This window comes from Bos indicus, chromosome 7 (assembly GCF_029378745.1).
Source record: "Bos indicus isolate NIAB-ARS_2022 breed Sahiwal x Tharparkar chromosome 7, NIAB-ARS_B.indTharparkar_mat_pri_1.0, whole genome shotgun sequence".
NCBI classification, from domain to species: domain Eukaryota; kingdom Metazoa; phylum Chordata; class Mammalia; order Artiodactyla; family Bovidae; genus Bos; species Bos indicus.
In genome coordinates this window covers 68,366,054-68,392,551 of record NC_091766.1, presented here as the reverse complement: position 1 = coordinate 68,392,551, position 26,498 = coordinate 68,366,054, and the positions used below count along the sequence as shown (strand labels likewise).

The following is a 26,498-nucleotide window of genomic DNA, read 5'->3' as shown; positions in this document are numbered from 1 at the left end:
CAAAAGAAAAAAAAAAAAGAATCAGGCCATTCATTCATGGTGATATCTCCCAGCTCCTAGTCCAGTTCCTGACAAGTAGCAGATGCTTCATAAACATTGGTCACAGAACTCACCAGCTGACTGACTTGACTGAATGAATGTATGAGTGATATATTTCTACCTGTGTTCCCAGGGAACACTGTCCATTTCAGACTGAGGACTACTATTTCACTGGAGATAGTAGAGGGTTTACTCTACTTGCCAAGAGACACTTGACAGAGTAACAGTTTTCTTCCTCTGAGTATTGCTTCCTCTTCGTTGATGAGGACAGGGTAAATGTCAGTCTTCACAGGATGTGTGTGGTCTAGCATGAGAGAGAACTGGCATTTCCTTTGCTGTCATCATAGATGACAGTGTTAAGAGAGCAGTGATTGGTAGTCAAACGCCTGCTGTGCTGGGCCAGCAGTCTGGAGAGTGGCCACTGCTCCTGTGACTTGGGAGGAGAGACAGTTCCAGGAAATACTCAGTTCGATTGGAGAATTGAAACGGCACCTAAACAGAGCCATTGTTTGACTTTCTTCTTCAGAATCCATGTTTTCACATCTTTTTGATGGTGTCCTGCTCATGCTGCTACTGCTTACAAGTAAGTCTGGATTTTTGCAGTTGGACAGTACAAGATAAAGATGCAAGGATGGTCATTGTAATAAGCAAAAGCTTGGAAGAAACCTAAATATCCACCAGCAGAAGGTGGGTAAAGAAATTGTGATATATCCATGATACAAATAGCAAAGCTGATGAAACGTAATGATATGAGATGTCTTTAAATCATAATGTTAATTGAAGAAAGCAAGGAGCAGAAAAATGGATATATTGGACTTGTTTTTGTGTGTATCACAGGGCAGTGGGAATACATGAATGCTTCTCTGGGAAAGGGAGCTGGGAAATGGAAAAGAGCAGGGTATGGGAGAGTTGTCATATGCTTTTTATACTGCTTTTATAATATGTGTGTATATTTTTATACTGCTTTTTAATATGCGTGTATATTAGTGTGTAGTTTATATAAATTTTAAACCTCAGAACAGCCATACATTAACTTCTTATTCAGCCAAGGGTTTTTATTCATTATGTGACTGGTCCTTCATTAAAAAAAAAGGAGAGAGAGTTTTGTGTCAGGATAACTGCCCTGAGTTTGTGAATAGACAACTAGCCTAAATGGGTGAGCTCTTTTCCTGGCTGACAGTGACTCACTGCTGATTATCTGTTTCCATCAGCAGTGCCCTTCAATGTTTACAGGACCAGGCCATGATTCTCTCCTTGGGCAATGGTTCTCAAAGTGAGGTTCTAAGATGAGCCATATTCTGAGCGTGTCCTGGGAACTTGTTAGAAATATAATTCTTGGGCCCCGCCCAAGAACTATTGAATGGGGAACTCTAGCAGTTGAGCTCAGCTCTCTCTGTTTGAACAAGGCTTTCTGGTGATTCTGGTGCCCCTTGAGTCTGAGAATCATTGCTATAGTGAACTGTTCTCCAAGCAGGACAGCAGCAGTGGTTTCCTCTTTATTCTGCAAAGCACTGCTTGCAGTTTTCTTGAAGTGGAACAACCTCTCTCAACTGCTTTCTTTCCCTCTTTATGCAGGTTCTTTGAAAGGGGCATATGTGTCTCAGGTGGGTCAGAATGCCGATCTGCCCTGCACCTACTCTCCAGCTACCACTGAGAATCTCGTGCCTGTGTGCTGGGGCAAGGGACCCTGCCCTGTGTCTGAATGTTATAGTTTGGTGCTCAGGACTGATGGAAGGAACGTGACCTATCAGACATCCAGCAGATACCTACTAAAGAGGGATTTGCACAAAGGAGACGTGACCTTAACCATCAAGAATGTGACTTTAGCTGACAGTGGGACCTATTGCTGCCGGATCCAATTCCCAGGTCTAATGAATGATCGAAAATCAAACCTGGAGTTGATCATCAAACCAGGTGAGTAGACTTTTGATACCTCCTTTCTGAATGAGATTTGCCTGTGGATCATATTAAATACACTGACTGATCTCACCTTTGGTCTTCCCAATTACAGCCCTCCAGTTGGGACCCTAAGACCTAAAGTTTAACAGGTCCAACCGTGTTTAATTCCCTCCATCTATTTTGAACCTCATGGCCATAGAATGAAGGAAAGTGCTAGATCAGTGGTCTGAGTACCTGACTGGTCACTGGAATCACCTGGGGAGCCTTTTGACTCCCACAGATGCTTGGGCTCCAGCCCTGAACCAGGGAAATCAGCATTTCTGGAGGTGGATGGAGCCTGAGCATGGGAGTTTTACAAAGTCTACACCCAATGATTCTCCCCCATGTGCAGCCAAGACTGAGAACCACTGGATCTGCATGTGTGGGGAAGAGGGGGCACGTATGCTTTCATGTTTTAATGCTTATAGAGTGTGTACTTAGTGGTTGATGGAGCTAAGTTCAAATTTGACACTGCTTCTTACCAGCTATGTAATCTTGACAAGTTATTTAAACTCTGTGACCTCTTCCTCTATAAAATATAATATTACCTACCCTAGAGGCCACTGGGAGGATTTTATGAGATGTTTTGTGGAATGCATTTACTATGGCTGTAAGTTTTATTGTTAACAATTAGACTGTGATAATAATGATGTAACACACCTCTGTCAGACATTCTGAGTGTCATATACTCTCAACGAAGGTGTTCAGGTAGGTTTGGAAGTTTAGCATGTGTTTCTCTTCTATTGTTGTGTTTACAATTTTTTTTCTGTTGCCACTTTTCTGCTGTCAGAGAAGCCTCATCCTTACATTGGTTTCTGACTTTAGCCAAGGTCACCCCAGCTTGGACTCCATGGAGGGACATCACTACAGCCTTTCCAAGGATGCTCACCACAAAGGGACCGGTCTCAGGTAATTACACATGGTGTATAGGAGGAAACCTTTAGTTGGTTTCAGAGTTCAGAAGATTTAGAATATGGGGAAAATATGAGAAAATAGTTTGAGTGGAGGCACGAATATTTCTGTGCACCCAAGACAGTGACAGGTGTAAGGAAGGGGTGAAGGTAAATTTATGCTGGAAAAAAAGAGCCCCAGGCTAGGATTCTGAATTAGTCATGAGTATCCCTCTACCTGAGGAGAAGGCAATGGCACCCCACTCCAGTACTCTTGCCTGGAAAATCCCATGGACAGAGGAGCCTGGAATGCAGTCCATGGGGTTGCTGAGGGTCGGACATGACTGAGCGACTTCACTTTCTCTTTTCACTTTCATGCATTGGAGAAGGAAATGGCAACCAACTCCGGTGTTCTTGCCTGGAGAATCCCAGGGACGGGGGAGCCTGGTGGGCTGCTGTCTATGGGTTCACACAGAGTCAGACACGACTGAAGCCACTTAGCATAGCATAGCATACCCTCTACCTGAGCAAAAGCCTTTCACTTCTCCTGATAGCAGCTTCCTCTTCTGTCTGAGGAATGAGTTCAGAGACTTGGATTTCACCACCCAATAATTCCCAACTCCTGAAAAAGATTTTTGATGAGCTTCATATTTTGCCAAAGAAGGGAAAAAAAGATTTCTACTATTGACATCCCCATGTTAAAAAAAAAAAAAAGAGGATACTCTTACATAAGTTTAATGAAAAACTCATTATGTTTCCTTATTATTTTCTGATTTACTCCTGTACTGATGATGTTTTGTCATGTATTGGCCCCAGTCCATGTTTGGGATAATTTGGATTAGGCTATTTCAAGAGTTCCTTCTAACTGGAATAAAGTCCATCATCTTCCTCAGATTCTGACCTCAGAAGGAGCAGCTAAAACCTTCAAGTAGTTCAACAAGTATTTTCCACAGTGCTCTAGAAAGAAGATAAGGTTGACAGAGCAGACCTCAAGTCACATTGATCAAGGAGGAGTTCTGGTCTCTCTAAACTCTCCAAAGCATAGTCTTTGATTCAGTAAAATGAGGTGGTTATTGTTGTTTAGTTGCTAAGTCATGTTTGCCTCTTTTGTGACCACATGGACTGTAGCCCATCAAGCTCCTATCCATGAGATTTCCCAAGCAAGAATACTAGAGTGGGCTGCTGTTTCCTTCTCCAGGGGATCTTCCAGACCCAGAAATTGAACTCGTATATTCTGAATTGGTAGGTGGATTCTTTACCACTGAGCAACCAGGAAAGCCCTAAAATTTAATAATAGGTAAATTCCAATCCTAATCTATTAAATCTCTCAGATTTAAATAAGGAAGTGTGTCTAAAGTGCTTAGCCCAGAGTCTGATCATGGTACATACTCAGTACATGTTAGCTATTGTCATTTTCAGTAAGATCTAAAGGCAGAATGAGGTTGCAGTTAAGTATTAGTTCAGTGATGGGCTTCCCAAGGTGACTCTGTGGGTAAAGAACCTGACTGAAATGCAGGAGACACAAGAGATGAAGGTTCAATCCCTGAGTCAGGAAGATCCCCTGGAAAAGGACATGGCAACCAGCTTCAGTATTCTTGCCTGGAGAATCCCATGGACATAGGAGCCTGCCAGGCTATGGTCCGTACAGTTCCAAAGAGTTGGACGTGACTGAAACAAGTGAGCACAGCACAGCGCTTCAGTGATAGGCAGAATGGGTTCTAATGTCAGCTTTTTGTGTTAGTTTTATAAACTCAGTTTTGTTGCTCAAACTCTGTGAGGCTCAATTTCCTTACCTCTATAATGAGGCTAATTTCCAGTGCCTGTGTCATAAGACTATTGTGAAGATTGATGTGATGACATATGTAAAGCACTAAGCATAATGCGTAATGCCCTGCCCAGACAAAGCACTCAAATATTAGTTATTTTAAATACTAATGTCAGTTCTCTAGAGGTTGAATCTTTTTATTGGTTCTTTAGTCACTGGGTACCAAGATCTCTCATGCAATTTGTAAGGAAGTTAAATATGGTGGAAACAGATGATCACCCACATAGTGAGCTAATCGAATCATACCAAGTGTTTATCATATGTCATTGTTATATTTTAAAGAATTCCACGACTGTAGACCTTGAAGGGGATGGTGGGAGTCCCACTTACCCATCATGGGTTTCAGTGCTCTTTACAATGTCACGCCCCAGTGGACATTTGCTATGTGACCACACACCTTCCCAGATAGAGAAATAGCTTCCTCACAAGGCAGTGCACGTTTTTTGAGGTGTCTGTGCCATAACCAGAAGTGGCCTTCACTTCAGGTTTTACTTGTTTGTTCCTTCCCTTTAGGGCAACAGAATGGGGCCATCTTTTGTACCTGGGAATATAGGGAAAGTGCCTACAATCTCTGAGCTTTTCAAAGGCCTGAGAAAATACTTAAATGATAAAAGGCAATGGCTCCAAACTATGGAAATAAAATGAAAAGTTGAAATTAATTAGTATTTAGTTAGTTAATTAATTAGTATTTAATGGTATGACTATAATATGTAACATTATACCAGTTAATTACCTGCAATTCAGCTTGTGTGTAGTTGTACACACCGTTTCTTTAATGTGGAATGTGGGTACATATAATATGCTTGCTATGAAGTGGAGAGGAGCCTTTACAAGTAAGAGTTCCAAGGGTCTTTGAGGTTCCTAAACCAACTTTGACCATCGGACAAATGAAATCTCTCCTCCACCTGAAGAAAGCAGGACTGGATCACGGATGAATCCTTAGCTCTGGAAGTAGACTTGATTTGAATCTCGGGGTCTCCAGTTAATAGCTATGTGATCTTGGACAAAATACCTCTCTGAGACTTCTTCATTTGAAAAATGGGAAAATAATAGTACTTTGCACACAGTGACTGCAGCCATGGAATTAAAAGATGCTTGGTTCTTCAAAGAAAAGCAATGACAGCTCTAGACAGTGTATTATAAAGCAGAGACATCACTTTGCTGACAAAGGTCCGTGTAGTCAAAATGGTTTTTCCAGTAGTCATGTATGGATGTGAGAGTTGGACCAGGCAGAAGGCTGAACACTGAAGAACTGATGCTTTCAAACTGTAGTGTTGGAGAAGACTCGAGAATCCTTTGGACAGCAAGGAAATCAAACCAGTCAATCCTAAAGGAAATCAACCCTGCATATTCATTGGAAAGACTGGTGCTGAAGCTGAAGTTCTAATATTTTTGCCACCTGAAGTGAAGAGCTGACTCACTGGAAAGACCCTGATGTTAGAAAATATCGAGGACAAGAGAAGGGGTTACAGAGGATGAGATGGTTGGATAGCATCACTTACTCAATGGACATGAGTTTGAGCAATCTCACAGAGATAGTAAAGGACGGGGAGCCTGACATGCTGTAGTTCATGGGGTTGCAGAGTCAGACATGACTTAGTGACTGAACAAGAACAATGGTGGTGAAGATGAAAAGATATTGTGCATGTAGAGTGCTAAGCACTCTGTCAGGCACATAAAACATGCTAGATGGTAAATATTAAGTTTGTATACTTTTAAGACCATCAACCTGCTCCGCCAGTCTTGGGTCCTCTAGGAAACACACTGTAACATCCTCCATCTGTCCCACCCATCTTGGTTGATGTCAATCTATGTGAAAATAAGCTGTGATAACCCAATAGGGCTTTAGTTGATTGATCATTTTCACTGTAAGATGAAGTTAAAAAAAAAAGTTAGAAGTCAGACAGTCTTATCATTTAAGCCAAGAAAAGTAATTGTATGGAAGCAGAAACTAGATTTACACTAGAAAATACTGTATGTGTAGTTTACTTAGTAGTTCCACCAGTGTGGTTTTAAAATTCCTTTTCGTAAAGGAGCAAAGGTAAATGGGAGATAACGTCTTTCCTTTTCTTAAAATATAAACAAACAAGACTTTAGGCTGCTGCTAAGTCACTTCAGTCGTGTCTGACTCTGTGCGACCCCATAGACGGCAGCCCACCAGACTCCCCTGTACCTAGGATTCTCCAGGCAAGAACACTGGAGTGGGTTGCCATTTCCTTCTCCAATGCATGAAAGTGAAAAGTGAAAGTGAAGTCGCTCAGTCGTGTCTGACCCTCAGCAACCCCATGGACTGCAGCCTTCCAGGCTCCTCCATCCATGGGATTTTCCAGGCAAGAGTACTGGAGTGGGGTGCCATTGCCTTCTCCAACTTCAGGCTGAGAATATGCTTTTATAATGTTAAAATCAGAGTCTGTATGCCAGGAGTTTAGCATTAAAAGGCTTAGACTTTGAAGCTTCCAGAAAGTGATCATGGCATTTAGGAAGTTTCAGAGCCTCTGACTCAACCAGAAAAATGAGTTTGCATCCTTACTCTTCCCAAGGCTGACGATTTATTGGTTTGTAAAATGCATTGTTTATGAGATAAGGGCCTGGCCCATCTTGTTCACTGTTCTGTCCTCTGTGCCTGGCATAGAGTGGGGATGTAATATATGTTCATTGAATGGATAGGCAGATAAATAAATAAATGCCTAAAAAGGAAAGAAAGTGATCTGGGATCTGGGCAGCATGATGAGCTTAGTAATCACAGTGCTGAGGTGAGCATTGTTGGAGGCAGCATAGTTAAGTGTGTACTTAAGGCCACGCAGACCTAAATTGGAAGGCCATTTCTGTTATTCGCTAAGCTGTATGACCTTGGGTAAGTCATTTAGCTTCCTAATTCTCAGCTTCTTCGTCTGTGCAATGGGACAGATACTCCCTACTGTAAGATAGTTGTTTTGAGTGTTAAATGAGATATACTTCCTTGAAGAATTTAACACAATGCCTATTCATAGTAAATTATAGTTACAGTTATTATTATTTTCATTTTTTAGGGAACAAAATACCCTCTCTTAATGTTAAATGGTTTTGAGAAAATCAACTTTCGTTACCTTTCAGAGTCTAATCATGCCACATCTTTATCCATTCATTTGTTGATGGACATCTATACAATGGAATATTACTTAGTTATAAAAATCAAATAATGCCATTTGCAGCAACATGGGTGGACTTTGAGATTATCATACTAAGTGAAGTGAGCCAGACAGAGAAAGGCAAATGTCGTATCATATTGCATATATACATATGAATTTACTTACAAAACAGAAATAGACTCATAGACATAGGAAACAAACTGATGGCTACCAAAAGGGAAAAGGGTGAAGGAGGGATAAATTAGCAGTTCAGGATTAACATAGAAGAGGCATCCCAGTTGGCCCTGGTGGTAAAGAATCTACCTGCTAATGCATGAGATGCAAGAGATGGGGTCCAACCCCTGGATCAGGAAGATACCCTGGAGTAAGAAATGACAACCCACTCTGGTATTCTTGCCTGGAAAAGTTCCATGAACAGAGAAGCCTGGCAGGCTACAGTCCATGGGGTCTCAAAGAGTTGAACGTGACTGAGCGACTGAGCACACAGATATATACAATAGATAACCAACAAAGATCTACTGTATAGCACAGGGAACTATACTCAGTAAGTTGTAATAACCTGTAAGGGAAAAGAATCTGAAAAAGACTATATATATTCTGAATCACTTTACTGTATACCTGAAACTAACACAACATTGTAAATCAACTATACGTCAATTAAAAAATGAACAAAATAAATATTGAAGAGCAGTCATGTGATCTAAAAAAGTCTAATTATAATGCCTGCTTGTGTATCGTCAATGCTGTTAGAATTTTGCAGACCGTTTTAGGTCCTATGGACACAACAAACTACATATTCAAATATGTCTTCCCAGAAGAAGTCTCCATTTCATAGAACATAGGTAGTTCGGTTTGTTATCTGGGTGAAAAAACGTCATCCTAGAGTTGATTTGTAAGTGTTCAATAAATTCTGTTGGTTTCTCAGTTAATTATTGTAAAGAGTATGAAGTAGAATTAATTTCAAGTAGAATTATAGGCAGCTTAAAAAAAAAACACAACAAACCTCATATAAAAGAGCATTCCTAACTGTTTTGGCTATTTTTCTTCTTTGTGGTAGAGACACGGACACTGAAGACCCTCCATGATAAAAATCAGACAGTAAGTAACTGTGTGTGTGAACTCAGCTCGTGCTCAACTCAAAGAAAAAAAAGTATGGCTTTAGACTTCCTTCCTGTCCACTCTTTCCTTGGGGAAAAATACCTAATCTCCCTTGTCTTTGGGTTCCTTGACTATAACATGTTGCTGATGACAATTGTAATTGCAGAGGCCTGTTGTAAGGATGGAGTGAGATGATGCATATAAAAGTGCCTGGCACATAGTAGGTGTGCCAAAAGGAAGACTCACTAGCATTTTGTTCTTATCCTGAAATTTCACAACTGCATACCACTGTGGAGGGTTCAGACACCCTGCATCTCCTGAGAGTAGTGTTTTTCCTTGTTAACATTTCTACCCTAGTGAGAAAGATTGTTTGTTTGTTTAAATTTATTTATTTATGACAAGACACCAGTCAGGAATATTCTAAGGTAAGAACTTACATTTCTAACCAAAAACAAAGCCGTATTTCAATCAACCACCATTTTAATGTCTCCCACCTTCTCAGAATGCAAGGGAAAACCACTAGAAAACAATCTGATAGCAGTGACTGGGAAATTGTTTGAGGACATACCCGGGAGTCTGCATTCATTTGACACAGTCTGACTCACTCTCAAGTATTTTGTGTTTGTCCTGCGGTCTTTGCAATCCAGGACTGCCTTTTAAATACCTCTTTGTGCCACACTGCTCAGGGCGCATTTGCACAGTGCACTTGCAGTAAATGTGGGTTGAATAAATGGAGGACTTAATTGCTTAATGTTGTTTTGAAAGTGTTCACTGTTGCTCTTTTTAAAGGGGGAACATGAACTGAAAGTTTAGAAACAGGATGCAGAGCAATAGCAATAAAAGCTACCACTGATTGAACATTTACCTGTACCAGGCTCTGTGCCAAGCATTTTCTGGTTTTTGTCACTTAATTTTCCTGATAACTTTACAAATGACTCTGCTCTTTGGTGACAGAACTGGGATTTGAACCCAAGACTGTCAGGCTGCAAATTCCTAGCTTTTAAATCACTATCTTTCTGTGGAAATTGGGGTTTCATGGTACAACACCAAATTTAGACCTCTCTGAAACTCCCTGGAAACATGAGGGAATCTTATATAAATAGGGTTCCACTTTAATGTTCATTTTTGTTGGGGAAATTGGGAGTCCATTTACTAAGGCTACTTCTCCACCCATAGCACAGACAAGCATATCTTATTCTCTTGCTAAGTCCAAAACTTGAGCCAATCTTTTTCTTTGGGTGGTTTGAAGTTTGTCTAGAAGGGAACAGATTGTGAGTCATTTCAAGGTCCCTGCATTCCTGGGACACTGTGAAAGGGTTGTTCTCATGCATAAGTCGTGAGATTACCTGGGCAGACAATGGGTTTCTGGCCATTTGCTGTAATTCTGTTTGCGTTTCCATAGGAAATATCCACACTGGCTATTGAGTTACAAGACATGGGTGCCACCACCAGAACAGGCCTCTACATAGGAGCAGGAGTCTTTGCTGGGCTGGCTCTGATTCTCATCTCTGGTGGTCTAATTCTCAAATGTAAGTCATCTGATGGTGCTTCTCTCTCCCTCTGATAAGGAACTGTTAATATAGGAACCAACCCAAACCTAGACATTATAATTATTAGGTTATATTTATTAGAATCAATACTCTTTCAGTTCAGTTCAGTTCAGTTCAGTCGCTCAGTCGTGTCCAACTCTTTGCGACCCCATGAATCGCAGCACACCGGGCCTCCCTGTCCATCACCAACTCCCGGTGTTCACTTAGATTCACGTCCATCAAGTCAGTGATGCCATCCAGCCATCTCATCCTCTGTCGTCCCCTTCTCCTTCCCCAATCCTTCCCAGCATCAGAGTCTTTTCCAATGAGTCAACTCTTCGCATGAGGTGGCCAAAGTACTGGAGTTTCAGCTTTAGCATCATTCCTTCCAAAGAAATCCCAGGGCTGATCTCCTTCAGAATGGACTGGTTGGATCTCCTTGCAGTCCAAGGGACTGTCAAGAGTCTTCTCCAACACCACAGTTCAAAAGCATCAATTCTTCGGCACTCAGCTTTCTTCACAGTTCAATTCTCACATCTATACATGACCACTGGAAAAACCATAGCCTTGACTAGACGGACCTTTGTTGGCAAAGTAATGTCTCTGCTTTTCAATATGCTATCTAGATTGGACATAACTTTCCTTCCAAGGAATACTCCTTAGTCCTTTCAAATCACAGGATTAATAATAGCTTGTTTTTATTCAGTGCTTACCGTGTAACAAGCATGTTTTTATATTTATTATCGTCACCATCTTATAAGGTAGGTAGACTATTATCCCCATTTTTTTACAGCAGAGGAGAGTAACACTTAGAGACGGTAAACTTTCAAGGTTTTCTCAAGGTTTCAGAATCGGTAAGTGGCAAAGCTGGAATTCAGATTCAAGCAGGTTGATTCTAGTATCTATTTTCTTATTTTTAAAGAGCATAAATATTTTAAATTCATGAATTTGCAATCACTTCCTTCTATGCATTTTCTATGTTATGTATCTCTTACGGGTGGTTCTTTAAAGAGGGGCAGCAGGTTCCTTTAACACTGAGTCATGGTCAAGGTTGCAGCATTTGTAATTTTCCTCCATTGTGGCACTCAGCAAACTTTTTACTTCTAAGTTGCTTATGTTTATTTAAAAAAAATAAGTATAATTTATATGTGATACACTGTCTATGTAAAATGTGTCCAACTTAATGAATTTTTGTAGATGATTTCACTCAGGAAACCATCACCACAATCAATGACCAAACACTTCCATCACTCTGAAAGCCTCACATACTTTAATAATTGTGATATATTCTCTTCTCTTTGGGGCAGAGGCCAAGGCCTTATACCTCTATTGTTTTAGTAGCCTTTCTTACTCATCTGTAAACATAGACTGTGTGTAGCATTACAAACCATTCCGAAATTTCCCAGGACTGAAGCGGGGTGGGGGGTCCGAATATGTGGGTTTTCAGTGCTAAAACTGGGACAGTCCAGGGAAAACTGGGATGAGCTGCTCATCCTGTGTGGCTTAAAGCTTCCAAGTGCTTTATGTGCATTAAATGCTCATAATTACCCTGTAGAAAAAGGTACTATATTGTTCTCATTTACCAGTTGGAGAGCCATTGTGTTGAAAAGTTAAGTAACTTTTACTCCAACGTGACACTGTTGATTGATAGAGGATTTGAAACCAGGGCTATCCTGCTTACCTTTTTGTTATTCTGCCATTAATGGTAAATGAATTGTTCAGAGGAAGAAGCTACTCACTCCCACTTACCCGAGTTTATGGAGAGGTAGCAGTGGAGTTTGGGAATTGACCACATGAATATGGAATCTACAGGCTGATAAGGAGTAATGATAACACCCACTTTTTGTGTTCTGCCAAGGCCTGGATATTGGGGACTATTATGGTTTGGGTAAAAGAGTGTGGAAAGAGGTTGATGAGGAGTAGGAGAAGTCATGTTTTGTACACACATATGATTACTGCCAAAATGGTATGGGGAGGGAGTAGGGAGGGGGGGGTTCAGGATGGGGAACACGTGTACACCCGTGGCGGATTCATGTTGATGTATGGCAAAACCAATACAATATTGTAGAGTAATTAGCCTCCAATTAAAATAAATAAATTTATATATATATAAAAAAAACATGACTAAGTAGAAGGATAGATGGGAAAGTTGTGTACAATTTGCAGTCTTTTCCTTAGAAGCTGCTAGAGAAAATCACACAACGAGGGTAACAGGTTTTTAATCATGACATCAAAGCCATAAATTGGCACTCAGAAATGTGCAGCAATCTTGTTTCTTCCTAGTGCAGTGTCTGAGATGAGCATCACATATTTCACTGCTTCTCAAACCTCCCTCCCTTCTCACTGCACTAATGAAGTATTAAAAGCCTGTTTCAACTACTTTGGCATAGCCATGACTTCCTTTGATTGCTTTCTCCAAAATCATCTCTTTCGCCATTCCTATTTATGCTTTTTTTATTAGTGTAAAAATAAGATCTAGTTCACACATTTCTCTCCAGCCACTCCCATTTCTCTCCTCTCCTTCACAGGCATATTTCAGATGAGTTATTCCTACATTTCATTCCTCTGTACTCTTCAAACACCCCCAGCCCCATTTAGCTTCTACACCTGAATTGCCATGGAAGTAGTTTTAGTTCAAGCTCAGTGATCTCCATTTTGATAAACCCTGTAGATACCTCTGTTTTCATTGCAGTACATCCATCTTTCAGTAATATTCAACTAAGTTGACCCTGGAATGGGTGAATTTAACTCAGATGACCATTATATCTACTACTGTGGTCAGGAATCCCTCAGAAGAAATGGAGTAGCCATCATGGTCAACAAAAGAGTCCGAAATGCAGTACTTGGATGCAATCTCAAAAATGACAGAATGATCTCTGTTCATTTCCAAGGCAAACCATTCAATATCATGGTAATCCAAGTCTATATCCCAAGCAGTAACACTGAAGAAGCTGAAGCTGAACGGTTCTATGAAGACCTACAAGACCTTTTAGAACTAACACCCAAAAAAGATGTCCTTTTCATTATAGGGGACTGGAATGCAAAAGTAGGAAGTCAAGAAACACCTGGAGTAACAGGCAAATTTGGCCTTGGAATACGGAATGAAGGAGGGAAAAGACTAATAGAGTTTTCCCAAGAAAATGCACTGGTCATAGCAAACACCCTCTTCCAACAACACAAGAGAAGACTCTACACATGGGCATCACCAGATGGTCAACCCTGAAATCTGACTGATTATATTCTTTGCAGCCAAAGATGGAGAAGCTCTATACAGTCAACAAAAACAAGACCAGGAGCTGACTGTGGCTCAGATCATGAACTCCTTATTGCCCAATTCAGACTTAAATTGAAGAAAGTAGGGAAAACCACTAGACCATTCAGGTATGACCTAAATCAAATCCCTTATGATTATACAGTGGAAGTGAGAAATAGATTTAAGGGCCTAGATCTGATAGATAGAGTGCCTGATGAACTATGGACTGAGGTTCGTGGCATTGTACAGGAGACAGGGATCAAGACCATCCCCAGGGAAAAGAAATGCAGAAAAGCAAAATGGCTGTCTGAGGAGGCCTTACAAATAGCTGTGAAAAGAAGAGAAGCAAAAAGCAAAGGAGAAAAGGAAAGATATAAGCAACTGAATGCAGAGTTCCAACAAATAGCAAGGAGAGAGAAGAAAGCCTTCTTCAGTGATCAATGCAAAGAAATAGAGGAAAACAACAGAATGGGAAAGACTATAGATCTCTTCAAGATAATGAGAGATACCAAGGGAACATTTCAAGCAAAGATGGGCTCGATATAGGACAGAAATGGTATGGACCTAACAGCAGCAGAAGATATTAAGAAGAGATGGCAAGAATACACAGAAAAACTGTACAAAAAAGATCTTCATGACCCACATAATCACGATGGTGTGATCACTGACCTGGAGGCAGACATCCTGGAATGTGAAGTCAAGTGGGCCTTAGAAAGCATCACTACGAACAAAGCTAGTGGAGGTGATGGAATTCCAGTTGAGCTGTTTCAAACCCTGAAAGATGATGCTGTGAAAGTGCTGCACTCAGTATGCCAGCAAATTTGGAAAACTCAGCAGTGGCCACAGGACTGGAAAAGGTCAGTTTTCATTCCAATCCCAAACAAAGGCAATGCCAAAGAATGCTCAAACTACCGCACAATTGCACTCATCTCACATGCTAGTAAAGTAATGCTCAAAATTCTCCGGAGAAGGCAATGGCACCCCACTCCAGTACTTTTGCCTGGAAAATCCCATGGACAGAGGAGCCTGGTAGGCTGTACTCCATGGGGTCGCTATAGTCCGACACTACTGAGCAACTTCACTTTCATTTTTCACTTTCTTGCATTGGAGAAGGAAATGGCAACCCACTCCAGTGTTCTTGCTTGGAGAATCCCAGGGACAGGGAAGCCTGGTGGGCTGCCGTCTATGGGGTCGCACAGAGTCAGACACGACTGACGCGACTTAGCAGCAGCAGCAGCAAAATTCTCCAAGCCAGGCTTCAGCAATATGTGAACCGTGAACTTCCTGATGTTCAAGCTGGTTTTAGAAAAGGCAGAGGAACCAGAGATCAAATTGCCAATATCTGCTGGATCATGGAAAAAGCAAGAGAGTTCCAGAAAAACATCGATTTCTGCTTTATTGACTATGCCAAAGCCTTTGTGTGGATCACAATAAACTGGAAAATTCTGAAAGAGATGGGAATACCAGACCACCTGACCTGCCTCTTGAGAAATCTGTATGCAGATCAAGAAGCAACAGTTAGAACTGGACATGGAACAAGAGAGTTTCCAAATAGGAAATGAAGTATGTCTAGGCTGTATATTGTCACCCTGCTTATTTACCTTATATGCAGAGTACATTATGAGAAACGCTGGACTGGAAGAAGCACAAGCTGGAATCAAGATTGCCAGGAGAAATATCAATAACCTCAGATTTGCAGATGACACCACCCTTATGGCAGAAAGTGAAGAGGAACTCAAAAGTCTCTTGATGAAAATGAAAGTAGAGAGTGAAAAAGTTGGCTTAAAGCTCAACATTCAGAAAACGAAGGTCATGGCATCTGGTCCCACCACTTCATGGGAAATAGATGGGGAAACAGTGGAAACAGTGTCAGACTTTATCTTTCTGGGCTCCAAAATCACTGCAGATGGTGACTGCAGCCATGAAATTAAAAGACGCTTACTCCTTGGAAGGAAAATTATAACCAACCTAGATAGCATATTGAAAAACAGAGACATTACTTTTCCAACAAAGGTCCGTCTAGTCAAGGCTATGTTTTTTCCTGTGGTCCTGTATGGATGTGAGAGTTGGACTGTGAAGAAGGCTGAGCACCAAAGAATTGATGCTTTTGAACTGTGGTGTTGGAGAAGACTCTTGAGAGTCCCTTGGACTGCAAGGAGATCCAACCAGTCCATTCTGAAGGAGATCAGTCCTGGGATTTCTTTGGAAGGAATGATGCTAAAGCTGAAACTCCAGTACTTTGGCCACCTCATACGATGAATTGACTCATTGGAAAAGATTCTGATGCTGGGAGGGATTGGGGGCAAGAGGAGAAGGGGACGCCAGAGGATGAGATGGCTGGATGGCATCACTGACTGGATGGATGTGAGTCTGAGTGAACTCCAGGAGTTGGTGATGGACAGGGAGGCCTGGTGTGCTGAGATTAATGGGGTCGCAAAGAGTCAGACACAACTGAGCGACTGAACTGAACTGAACTGAAGTTGACCCTCACTCATTCCAAAAGTCTTCCTTCTCTGGACTTCTGAAACACCACTCTCACTTTGGCCACTCCTTTTCAGTCATTTTTATAATTTTCTCTTTTTCAGCATGATCTTTAGGTGTTGAGATTCCCCAGAGCTGGTGTTTTTCTTCTCTCCATACCCTCTGGATGATGATAACCTGTATTTCCGTAGACTTAAATGTCATCCTTAGTTTCTGTCTTTAGCACTCAAGGGTGTTGGTACTGACTGTCCAGCTGTTCAGGTGTTATCTCCACTTATTTGTCTCCCACCTTACTGCATCCAAAAAGGAGCTCTGGAGTCTATATCCCACCTTTTTAAAATCCTACCCGCTCCCCCCCCGGCCCCTGCTGCCGCCCCAGGTCTTCATCATAGTGTTTCCCTACCATCCAACTGGTTGCCTGAGCTAGAAGCCCTCCTTGAATTCTCTCCTTCTTCACTCCTAACACACAATCCCAACTACACACAATCCAGCTTCACTTCCTGCACTTTCCCCAAAACATATCTAAAATCCATTCATGATTCTGTGCCTCTCTGTCATCACCTTACTCTGAGGCAGTTCATGCCTTACCTTCTCTTTTTTCATACCTCCTTTTAGTTCATTCTCCACATAGCAACCAAAGTGATTTTCTTGAAACCCAGTTATATCATATTTCTGGCCTTCAATTATTTCTTATGTCTTAGGATAAAACCCAAGCTCCTGATTATGACTTCAAGGGTCCTATGGTATCTAGCCCAGCCTCCATTTCAGATCTTACCTTGTGCCACTCTTTTATTCCAGTCATGCTTTCAGTTTCAGCCACTTATCACCATCTTTACCAGGGCTTTACTTGATCCAGATGCTCACCCTGGTTCTTCATTTGGCTGACTCATTCTCTTCTTTCAGAACTGAGCTTAAAGATCATCTTCAGTTCAGTTCAGTCACTCAGTCTTGTCCGACTCTTTGTGACCCCATGAATTGCAGCATGTCAGGCCTCCCTGTCCATCACCAACTCATAGCCATTGAGTCGCTATGCCATCCAGCCATCTCATCCTCCGTCGTCCTCTTCTCCTCCTGCCCTCAATCCCTCCCAGCATCAGAGTCTTTTCCAGTGAGTCAACACCTTGCATGAGGTGGCCAAAGTATTGGAGTTTCAGCTTTAGTATCAGTCCTTCCAAAGAACACATAGGACCAATCTCCTTTAGAATGGACTGGTTGGATCTCCTTGCAGTCCAAGGGACTCTCAAGAGTCTTCTCCAAGACCACAGTTCAAAAGCATCAATTCCTCCGCACTCAGCTTTCTTCACAGTCCAACCCTCACATCCATACATGAACACTGGATAACTATTGCCTTGACTAGACAGAACTTTGTTGGCAAAGGAATGTCTCTGCTTTTGAATATGCTATCTCAGTTGAGTTCAGTTGCTCAGTCATGCCTGACTCTTTGTGACCCCATGAATCGCAGCACACCAGGCCTCCCTGTCCATCACCAACTCCCGGAGTTCAACCAGACTCACGTCCATCGAGTCAGTGATGCCATCCAGCCATCTCATCCTCTGGCGTCCCCTTCTCCTCCTGCCCTCAATGCCTCCCAGCATCAGACTCTTTTCCAGTGAGTCAACTCTTCGCATGAGGTGACCAAAGTACTGGAGTTTCAGCTTTAGCATCATTCCTTCCAAAGAAATCCCAGGACTGATCTCCTTCAGAATGGACTGGTTGGATCTCCTTGCAATCCAAGGGACTCTCAAGAGTCTTCTCCAACACCACAGTTCAAAAGCATCAATTCTTTGGTGCTCAGTCTTCTTCACAGTCCAACTCTCACATCCATACACAACCACAGGGAAACCATAGCCTTGACTAGAGGAATCTTTGTGGCAAAGTAATGTCTCTGCTTTTGAATATGCTATCTAGGTTGGTCATAACTTTCCTTCCAAAGATCATCTTAGTGGTATGTATCTGTTCATTCCATACTCCTAATTCATCTCTGCTCCCCTCTCCCCTTTGGCAACCATAAGTTTGTTTTCTATGTCTGTGAGTCTGTTTCTGTTTTGTAAATAAAGCTATTTGTAATGTTTTTAGCTTTCATATGTAAATGATATGATGTTTGTCTTTCTCTGTCTTATTTCACTCGGTATGATAATCTCTAGGTTAATCTATTTTGCTGCAGTACTTTTCTTTCTATCACATCAAGTTTGAAATTATTTTATTTTTTCTATTTCTTATTTTTTTTTTTTCTTAAATGCCTCCCCACTGGAAGACAAGCTTAATGATGTCAGGGCTCATAATTCATTTTTTTTGTGTCCCTGGTGCTTTAGCATACTAGCAGATATGTAGTAGGCACTCCCTATATTTGTTAAATATGAAAATACATCTTTATTACTTTCTACCACAGTTTATGTAATATACCAAGACACACATCAGTGGTTTGATGTAATTAAATCTTAACCAGTAGACCAGATTTCCCTAAACAATCTTTTCTTCCCATTAGCCCTTTTTGTTTTTTATCTCATTTATTTTATTAAAGCATTTTAAATGGACTTTCATTTTCCTTTCTACTTAGGGTATTCTGATAGAAAAGAGAAGATACAAAATTCAAGGTAAGAATCATGAGTAGGGTAGGAGAAGGTGGGGATCTTGGGTGAGCCTTCAGCTGATTGAACACCTACTCCACCCAGGCTCTAGGTGGCCGCTGGTTACAGAAGTGAATGAGAAGCTCAGGTCTACTCTCAGAGCTTTTCATAACTCAGCCTGGTTCTTCTGAACTCTGATTACCTGTTAGAATCACCTAGGGCACTTAAACATATTTGTCTATCCCAGAGCAAATACGTTAGAATCTTTGGGGATGAGGTCTCAGCATAGTGAAAAAGTGAAAGAGTTAGTTGCTCAGTTGTGTCTGACTCTTTGTGACCCCATGAACTGTAGCCTGCCAGGCTCCTCTGTGCATGGAATTCTCCAGGAAGGAATACTGGAGTGGGTGGCCATTCCCTTCTCCAGAGGATCTTCCCAACTCAGGGATCAAACTCGGGTCTCTTGCATTGAAGGTGGATTCTTCACTATCTGAGCCACCAGGGAAGCCCCTATTGTTCTAAAAACTTTCTAGGTAATTGTAATGTTCAAACAGAGTTGAAAACTGCTTGTCTGTCATATTGAAGAATTAGTCTCCATTCCTAATTACACTACACTACACACGCACAAAGATTATATAATTTTACTGGGTTTCTGTGACATTTGGGACATGGGCAGAATGAAATGTATTTTAAGAAAAAAATGATTCTGTCCACTGAATACTATCTGAACCACTAATAATTTTAGACTAAGTCTAGGTGGTGCTATTGGAGAAGGGAATGGCAACCCACTCCAGTGTTCTTGCCTGGAGAATCCCAGGGACGGGGGAGCCTGGTGGGCTGCTGTCTACGGGGTCGCACAGAGTCGGACACGACTGAAGCGACTTAGCAGCAGTAGGTGGTGCTAGTGGTGAAGAACCTGCCTGCCAGTGCAGGAGACATAAGAGATGCAGATTCACTCCGTGGGTCGGGAAGATCCCCTGGAAGAGGGCTTTGCAACCCGCTCTTGCCTGGAGAATCCCATGGACAGAGGAGCCTGGAAGACTACAGTCCCTAGGATCATAAAGAGTTGGACACGACTGAAGTGACTTAGCATTCACACACACTAGATGATATAGTTATGAAGACAAAATAGTCTGCAGTAAAAAGTCAAATAAGACCAAATAGAACACTTAATCATCATGGTTCTATATGATCTATAACCAGCATTTATTAGAGCTGAAACCTGAAATGTTGTGATATCAATAGGTAATATTTACATTTATGAGTACTACTGCTGCTGCTGCTGCTGCTAAGTCACTTCAGTCGTGTCCGACTCTGTGTGACCCCATAGACGGCAGCCCACCATGCTCCGCCATCCCTGGCATTCTTTATGAAATTATTGGGTTAATGTTTTATCTCTACCTATAAATGTAAACTCCATAGAAAATTAGGAACTTATCAGCCACATTAACAACTGTATCCCCTAGTGCACACCTGATTCTTAGTACACACTTCATAAATATTTGAGGATTGCATGGACAAATGTTCCTTACAGCAGCCCTGTGAGAGAAGAGTACTTATTCCCATTGTATGGGTGAAGACCCTAACACCCTGAGTTTACTAATATACAGCCTCCAGGAGCTTTTTGTGTTTTGTTCACTGTTGTATCTCTTGATGCATGGGCTCAGTGTGTAACACACTAAATAGTTCTTTAATGAATAAATGGAAAAGGCAAATCTGACGCAGCCTAGATTATATGGATGGTAAGAAACAGACGTAGAATTCAAACTCAAGTCTCACTGGATCCATAACACATTCCTTTTACTTTTTGGAATTGTTTAAACCCACATAATAATTGAAATAACAGTGCAATTTGAGCATGTTATTTGATATTTTGTCACATTTACTTTGTTTCTCTCTTTACGTATACAATTTTGTTTTTGTCTGAACCATTTGTACAGGTGTTTCAGACATCTTGACACTTCACATAAACACTTCAGTCTGCACTTCCTCAGAATAAGTATATTCTCTTAGATAACACAATTCCACTTTTATACCTAAGAAATTTCAGATTAATTTGAATTTGTACAGAGTATTCCCCAAATTATTTCATTGCTATTTTATGTTTTCCCTTCCTAGTCAGGACCTGATCAAGGATCGTATACTGCCTTGGTTGCTAACTCTTCAGCAAAGCCCGTTCTCTCAATTCTATTACATGTTGTCCAGAAAGTGCTTAACTCAACTACAATACTTTATTTCCACAGCCTCATCACTTTGGCCAACCTTTCTCCTTCAGGGTTGGCAAATATAGCAGCAGAGGGGATGCACCCAGTGGAAAACATCTATATCATTGAGGAAAATGTATATGAAGAGGAGGATCCATATGAGTGTTACTGCTCCGTCAACAGTGGGCAGCAATCCTAACAACCTCTGGGCTGCTGTCACCTTTCAACGCCACCAGATTCAACCACTTCATCTAGGGGCTTGGTGTTGTCTTCTTTGAAGACATGAGATGGCTCAGCTGACTGATTTGAGAAATTCTGCCCTTGGCCACCGAGCTGAGTTTTTCCATATTTTAAAGATAACTAGCTCACTCGAGGATTGAGCTGGAACCTGTGTGGTAATACACAGGCACTATATTGCCTCTGAGTTCCATCCACCCAACTCAGAGACTGCTAATTGGGACATTAGAGCTCCATTGGGTTTTATAGAGAGTAAGTATTCTTAATATGGGATCTCTGGAATTCTAGATATTCGATTACATGGTGTGTCCATGAAACTCTTGAAAATACAGGGGAAATTATGTGCTGAGATATATGTGTGTCTTTTTCAATACAGGAAGTCTAAAGGGTCACTGATTCTCAAAGAGCTCTGTGATCCATAGAAGGGGTTAGGAAACTACTGGAGTAGGACTAGATGGTCTTGATTCCCTCAAAGCCTCAAGGTTTATACTTCTTTGAATGTTGACTCTGCAACAGTAAGTGCCAATGCACAGCTTTCCTTGGCCTCAGTTAAGAGGATGGGCCAGCAAGGCCTGTGGTGTGGCAGATGCTCCTGGAGAAAAAGGAAGTACGCTCAGTGTGCGTTGACTAGTTTTGCTTGGGGTGTACTCAAAGGGAAAGATCTCTAACTGACTTGTCATTCATGGAGAGAAATGGAGCAATGTTTTTCATAAAAGAAGAAGCAGGACTGGGACACAAATTCTGTTCCCTGGTGGAAAGTGAGGGTCTCTAGCCGTCTTTATTTGTCAGAGTCAGATCCCTTCGTGCTTCGACAATGGTCCTTAAGCTGCAGTGCCAAGATGGTGGACAGTAGGTCCATCTTGCCTGTTTTTTCCTCCCCAGTTATGGCGCAACTCTGACACATAATACAGATTTGCTTAATATCTTTGGAGTGAAAAAATTAAAAAGCAGAAAGGCAAATTTCTGGAAAAACTTTTCCAATGGAGAATTCAGATAGAACTCTGTACCTTCACTTGTGGGGAACTAAAAAATACTCTTAATCCTCTGTTTCTGGTCTTGTCCAGCTCTTAGTTTCTAAGCATCTTCTTCCAGCTCAGGCCCTGGAAGTCTATTACTCTCCTGTCTTCTTTCTCTTTTCTGCTGGATGAATCAACAGTAGAGACCTGCCTGAAAACGGCCTTCTCCGGGTGATGACTAAAGTGCTACTGTGTTGCGTGCAGGAGATGTTGGTCACCAAGGATGCAGGCAGCCTGTTTGTTACAGTGTTCAGGCTGCATCCAGATAGGATTGGAAAGCATTCCTTTTCTACTGGAGATCATTTTGCAGAGTTCCAGGCAGGGGCTTTTAAACAAGCTGAATAATTAATCTTAAGTGTTTTTAGTTTATGAAATTCTAGAGGGAAGAAGTTTCAGAACACATTTAAACCAGGTCAATGATTGCCCCACAAAAAGGATTCTTATTCTAAAAAAATCTTTAAACACGGATGTATATATAAGAACAACTCTTGCAACAGTGTTTGTGAGAGACTTTTTCCATGAATTGGGGAATAGCTAATTAGGTGGTATTGCCAACACACTGAAACAGTTGGTTTCATCATTGAGTTGTTTCGCTAGTTCAACAGATACTAAGTGCTTACCTTGTGCCAGGGACTCTGGTGCTGGGATCACAGAGACCAAATAGACACATCCCTGACCCCATGGAACTTCTGACTGATCTGACAGGAAGGAGGATCTCATTCATTCATCCAGTGAACATTTTTTAGCACCTAGTTTGTGCCAGACAGTGATTTAGTTCCTAGAAATATAGCAGTGAAGGAAACAGACAAAATCCCTAGTTTCACAGAGCTGTGTTACTTGTCAAAGGAGAAATCTATATTGCTAATAAAAAGAAAAAGGTTCTAAAATAGTAGAGTGAATTCTATTTTTTTCTTTTACTGTAAAATATTCCAGAAGCATATTCCAAAGTTAATATGGTTATTTCACAGGGGCAAATAGTCAGTTTCACTTTTTCCTTTTATGTGCTTCTATAACTGTTTGAGGAGAAGGCAATAGCACCCCATTCCAGTACTCTTGCCTGGAAAATCCCATGGATGGAGGAGCCTGGTAGGCTCTAGTCCATGGGGTCGCTAAGAGTCGGAGATGACTGAGCAACTTCACTTTCACTTTTCACTTTCATGCATTGGAGAAGGAAATGGCAACCCACTCCAGTATTCTTGCCTGGAGAATCCCAGGGACAGAGGAGCCTAGTGGGCTGCTCTCTATGGGGTGGCACAGAGTCGGACACGACTGAAGCGACTTAGCAGCATAACTGTTTGAATAATTTTCTCCATTTTTTTGTAATAAAGAAATTGATTTAAGTATGATCACAACGCTTTCCTGTCCACCCTCCTCCTCACAGAAAGAAATGAAGACTTTGGATAAGCTCAGGTCACAGCCAGCATAGTGTGCAGCATCACTCTGGACGTGTCAAGAGTGGTTCCAGCAGGAATTCGGACCCTGGTTTTCAGGGTAGGATCAACTCTGTATCAGTGATTTGTAATGAGGAAGATGGCAGAAAGATAACAAACTATCAAGGAACCCCCAAAGGGTCTGGGTGATGACAAGTGGTTACTTAATTAAAAACAACATAGGAAGAGTGAATGTGTGATTTTTCTCTTACAAGTGCTTTAGAAATTTTTCTTCTAGATCTCTGCCATAGACACCCACAGGGCCCGTAGAGGCTCCCTGATCATTTCAGACTGAAAATTTAAAATCTTGCCATGTTTTATCTGCCTATCACTTTTAGTGTTAGAATTCCCAAGGCAGAAATTCCAAGCAGTTTGACTAGTCATTCATTTATTTGGGAACATCCCCTTACGCTTATTTCCATTTAAATTTAATTTTCACATAAGTTTTTTTGAATTGAATACAAATTAATTTTATCTCCAGATTTCTACTGAGAAAGTCTTTCCAGAGGTAAGTAGAGATGCCCTAGATCTGTAATTTTAAAGATTTTCATTATTCTTTTCTGGAACTCAGCAGGCAAGGGGAAAAGGAGAGGGACAGCTGGGACACTTGTTTGTAGAGTTCTCAAGCTTAAGGGGAGCTCAGATTTTAACCAGTTTTCAGTGGAAAAGCTGTGCAGTAGAGAATGCATCAGAAATGTGACTTTCAAGATTCTAGATCCTCTACATCTTTTTTTCAGTTGTATTGCCTGTAATTATAAAGGTCACTCATTTACATAGTAGCAATTTTCTTTCGTAATTCTTAGTCAAGCTCCTTCTGCTTATGGTGTGACTCTTTTTCCAGAGAAAGTAGTGATGTTTAAAAAATTATTTAAACTCTGCAGGTGTGGTTGTGGTGGTAGAATGTCTGTTTAAATACCCACATTATTTTTAATATACTTGTTTTGTCGGTGGGTCACCTTTGGAAAATATTTTGTTGCAGCTTTATAGTCTATACTTAACAACATGCCTTATGACAATCTGACACGTTGTCCTTTGTAATTTCTATATTTCATGCCTTTTAAACCTACTTCATGTAAAATGAAAGTATTTTACACTCCAATGCAGTGTTTAAAATTATCTTCATTTGGCCAGTTCTGAAATAGCCATGTATCTATATATCTATATCAAATCTGTTTTAAATTTTGTTATCCAGTTTTACCTGCCATTCCTACTCATTTGCATGCTGAGTTTAGTTCTTGTTCTGGAAACCTTTAAGTAAGTAGTAATACCTGCACAAATATAGGTGAAGGTTGTTATAATATTGATTTTTGATTCATTTTTTTAATCTCAAAGTTCACGATGAGATCTTAGCAAAAACCTCTTGACCTTAGTGTTGGTTTAGTCTGAGGGCTGAAGCAAGGAGCCAATGAGGGAGCAAGGAGCAAGTGAAGGGGCTTTGAAAACTTCTAGCTGCCCAGGCCTCAGTGAAGTCCTTGGAGAGGTGGAAGCTTTCCTCTTCTCTGAGCAAGCCTCCTATTCCAGCAAAAATCCCTGGTACCTAAGCAGCAGCCAGGCAGCTTCTAATCACCAAGGGAGAAGGGAGTTTTCTGAATTGATGGAATTTCAGGTGGGAGCTAAGGAATATGATATTTAGTAATCCTAGCTGCCTTGTTTCAAGCAAACGTGTTTACAAGGAACTGTGGGTAGGTGAGTTACTTTACAGTAAGTACTTTGAGACTCCAAGTAAGAATCTCTAAGCAGAAGATACATCTTCTTAGAGTGCTTGTTTCCCTCATTGTTGTTTTTTTCAGGTTTTTATTTTGAAATAATTTGAGATTTTCAGAAAAATTGCAGTGATAGTACAGAGTTCCTGTATTCAGCAGATTTTTTTTGGTTTTGTTTTGGTTAACAGCTTACATAACCATGGTACCATTTGTGAAAACTAAGAAATTAAGACTGACACATAATATTAACTAAACGATAAATTTTGCCTGGATTCTTACTCTGATTTTTAAAATTTTAAATTAAGTGCTTTCTGAAAAGTAAGTAAAAGTGGAAATCCCTATTCCCTGTCCTCTTCATCAAAAATTTTCCCCAGTCCCACTCCCCAGGAACAGTTCTAGGTCAGTACTGTCCAGTAGAAATGCAGTGTTTTTTTTTTTTTTTTTTTTCTTCTTATTGTTGTTATTTTGTTTTTTTCCTTCATTATATGTCTTTACAGTTCAGTGAGTATTTTCCATTTAGAGGACATCTCCATTCTGACTAGTCACTTTTTAAGTGCTCAATAGCCACATGTGGCTAGTGGCTCTAGATTTAGCAAAGTTCTGGGCTATTCTCTTGTTTTCTCTCTCTCTTTTTCACACACACACACACACACACAGTAACCTAATTTTTTCCACTACTTACAGAAGCTCATCATTCCCTGTGAGAATGGGGCAACAACATTTACTTAGACAGCTATATAGTATTACATATAACAAATGTGCTTAATCTATTAAATCATTTCCCCACACATAGATGTTTAGTTTTTTTTTTCCCATTTCAAATATACAAAAACCTATGTGCATTTGTATACTTCCAACATCTATGATTGTGGACATGGAATTGTTGTGTCAAAGGATGTGATTGTATTTGAACTCTCATGACAATAGAACAGTAGTATATTTTTAAAGAAATATACCATTCAGTGTATTACTAAATGTATATTTTTTCTCAAGGCAGTCATTTTAGAAAGCAATTTATTTCAATAGTATTCCTTTCACTCGATATAATTCATTTTTGATTTTTGATGTTTGAAGTTTTAACATTTTAAAATGTCAACATTCTTTAGCAACATAGCTAGTTAACAGAGGGTTCTGTTGTCAGTGTGCTAAGTCCCAATGCTCAC

At 40.8% G+C, this 26,498-nt stretch overlaps 1 protein-coding gene across 2 annotated transcripts; it reads left to right on the top strand.

Annotated features, from left to right (window-relative positions):
* LOC139176055 (hepatitis A virus cellular receptor 2-like) lies at window positions 1–21,535 on the top strand. 2 transcript variants are annotated; one of them, XM_070793907.1, is made up of 7 exons: window positions 1–622; window positions 1,615–1,953; window positions 2,803–2,886; window positions 8,878–8,918; window positions 10,321–10,447; window positions 18,739–18,775; window positions 21,021–21,535. In XM_070793907.1, exons 1-7 carry the CDS (start codon window positions 571–573, stop codon window positions 21,076–21,078), a joined length of 738 nt encoding a protein of 245 aa, XP_070650008.1. In that variant the 5' UTR covers window positions 1–570; the 3' UTR covers window positions 21,079–21,535. The 2 variants fall into 2 exon arrangements, with proteins under 2 accessions (XP_070650008.1, XP_070650007.1); XM_070793906.1 differs by having other exon boundaries at window positions 11–622; window positions 20,989–21,535.
* Window positions 21,536–26,498: the final 4,963 nt, after the last annotated feature.

Bases quoted from the DNA above. Each gene is read 5' to 3' on its own strand.
- LOC139176055 (XM_070793906.1), top strand. From the start codon at position 571: ATGTTTTCACATCTTTTTGATGGTGTCCTGCTCATGCTGCTACTGCTT. The intron at 8,919-10,320 runs GTAAGTAACTGT...GCGTTTCCATAG, and splicing joins TCCATGATAAAAATCAGACA to GAAATATCCACACTGGCTAT. The intron at 10,448-18,738 runs GTAAGTCATCTG...CTTTCTACTTAG, and splicing joins TGGTGGTCTAATTCTCAAAT to GGTATTCTGATAGAAAAGAG.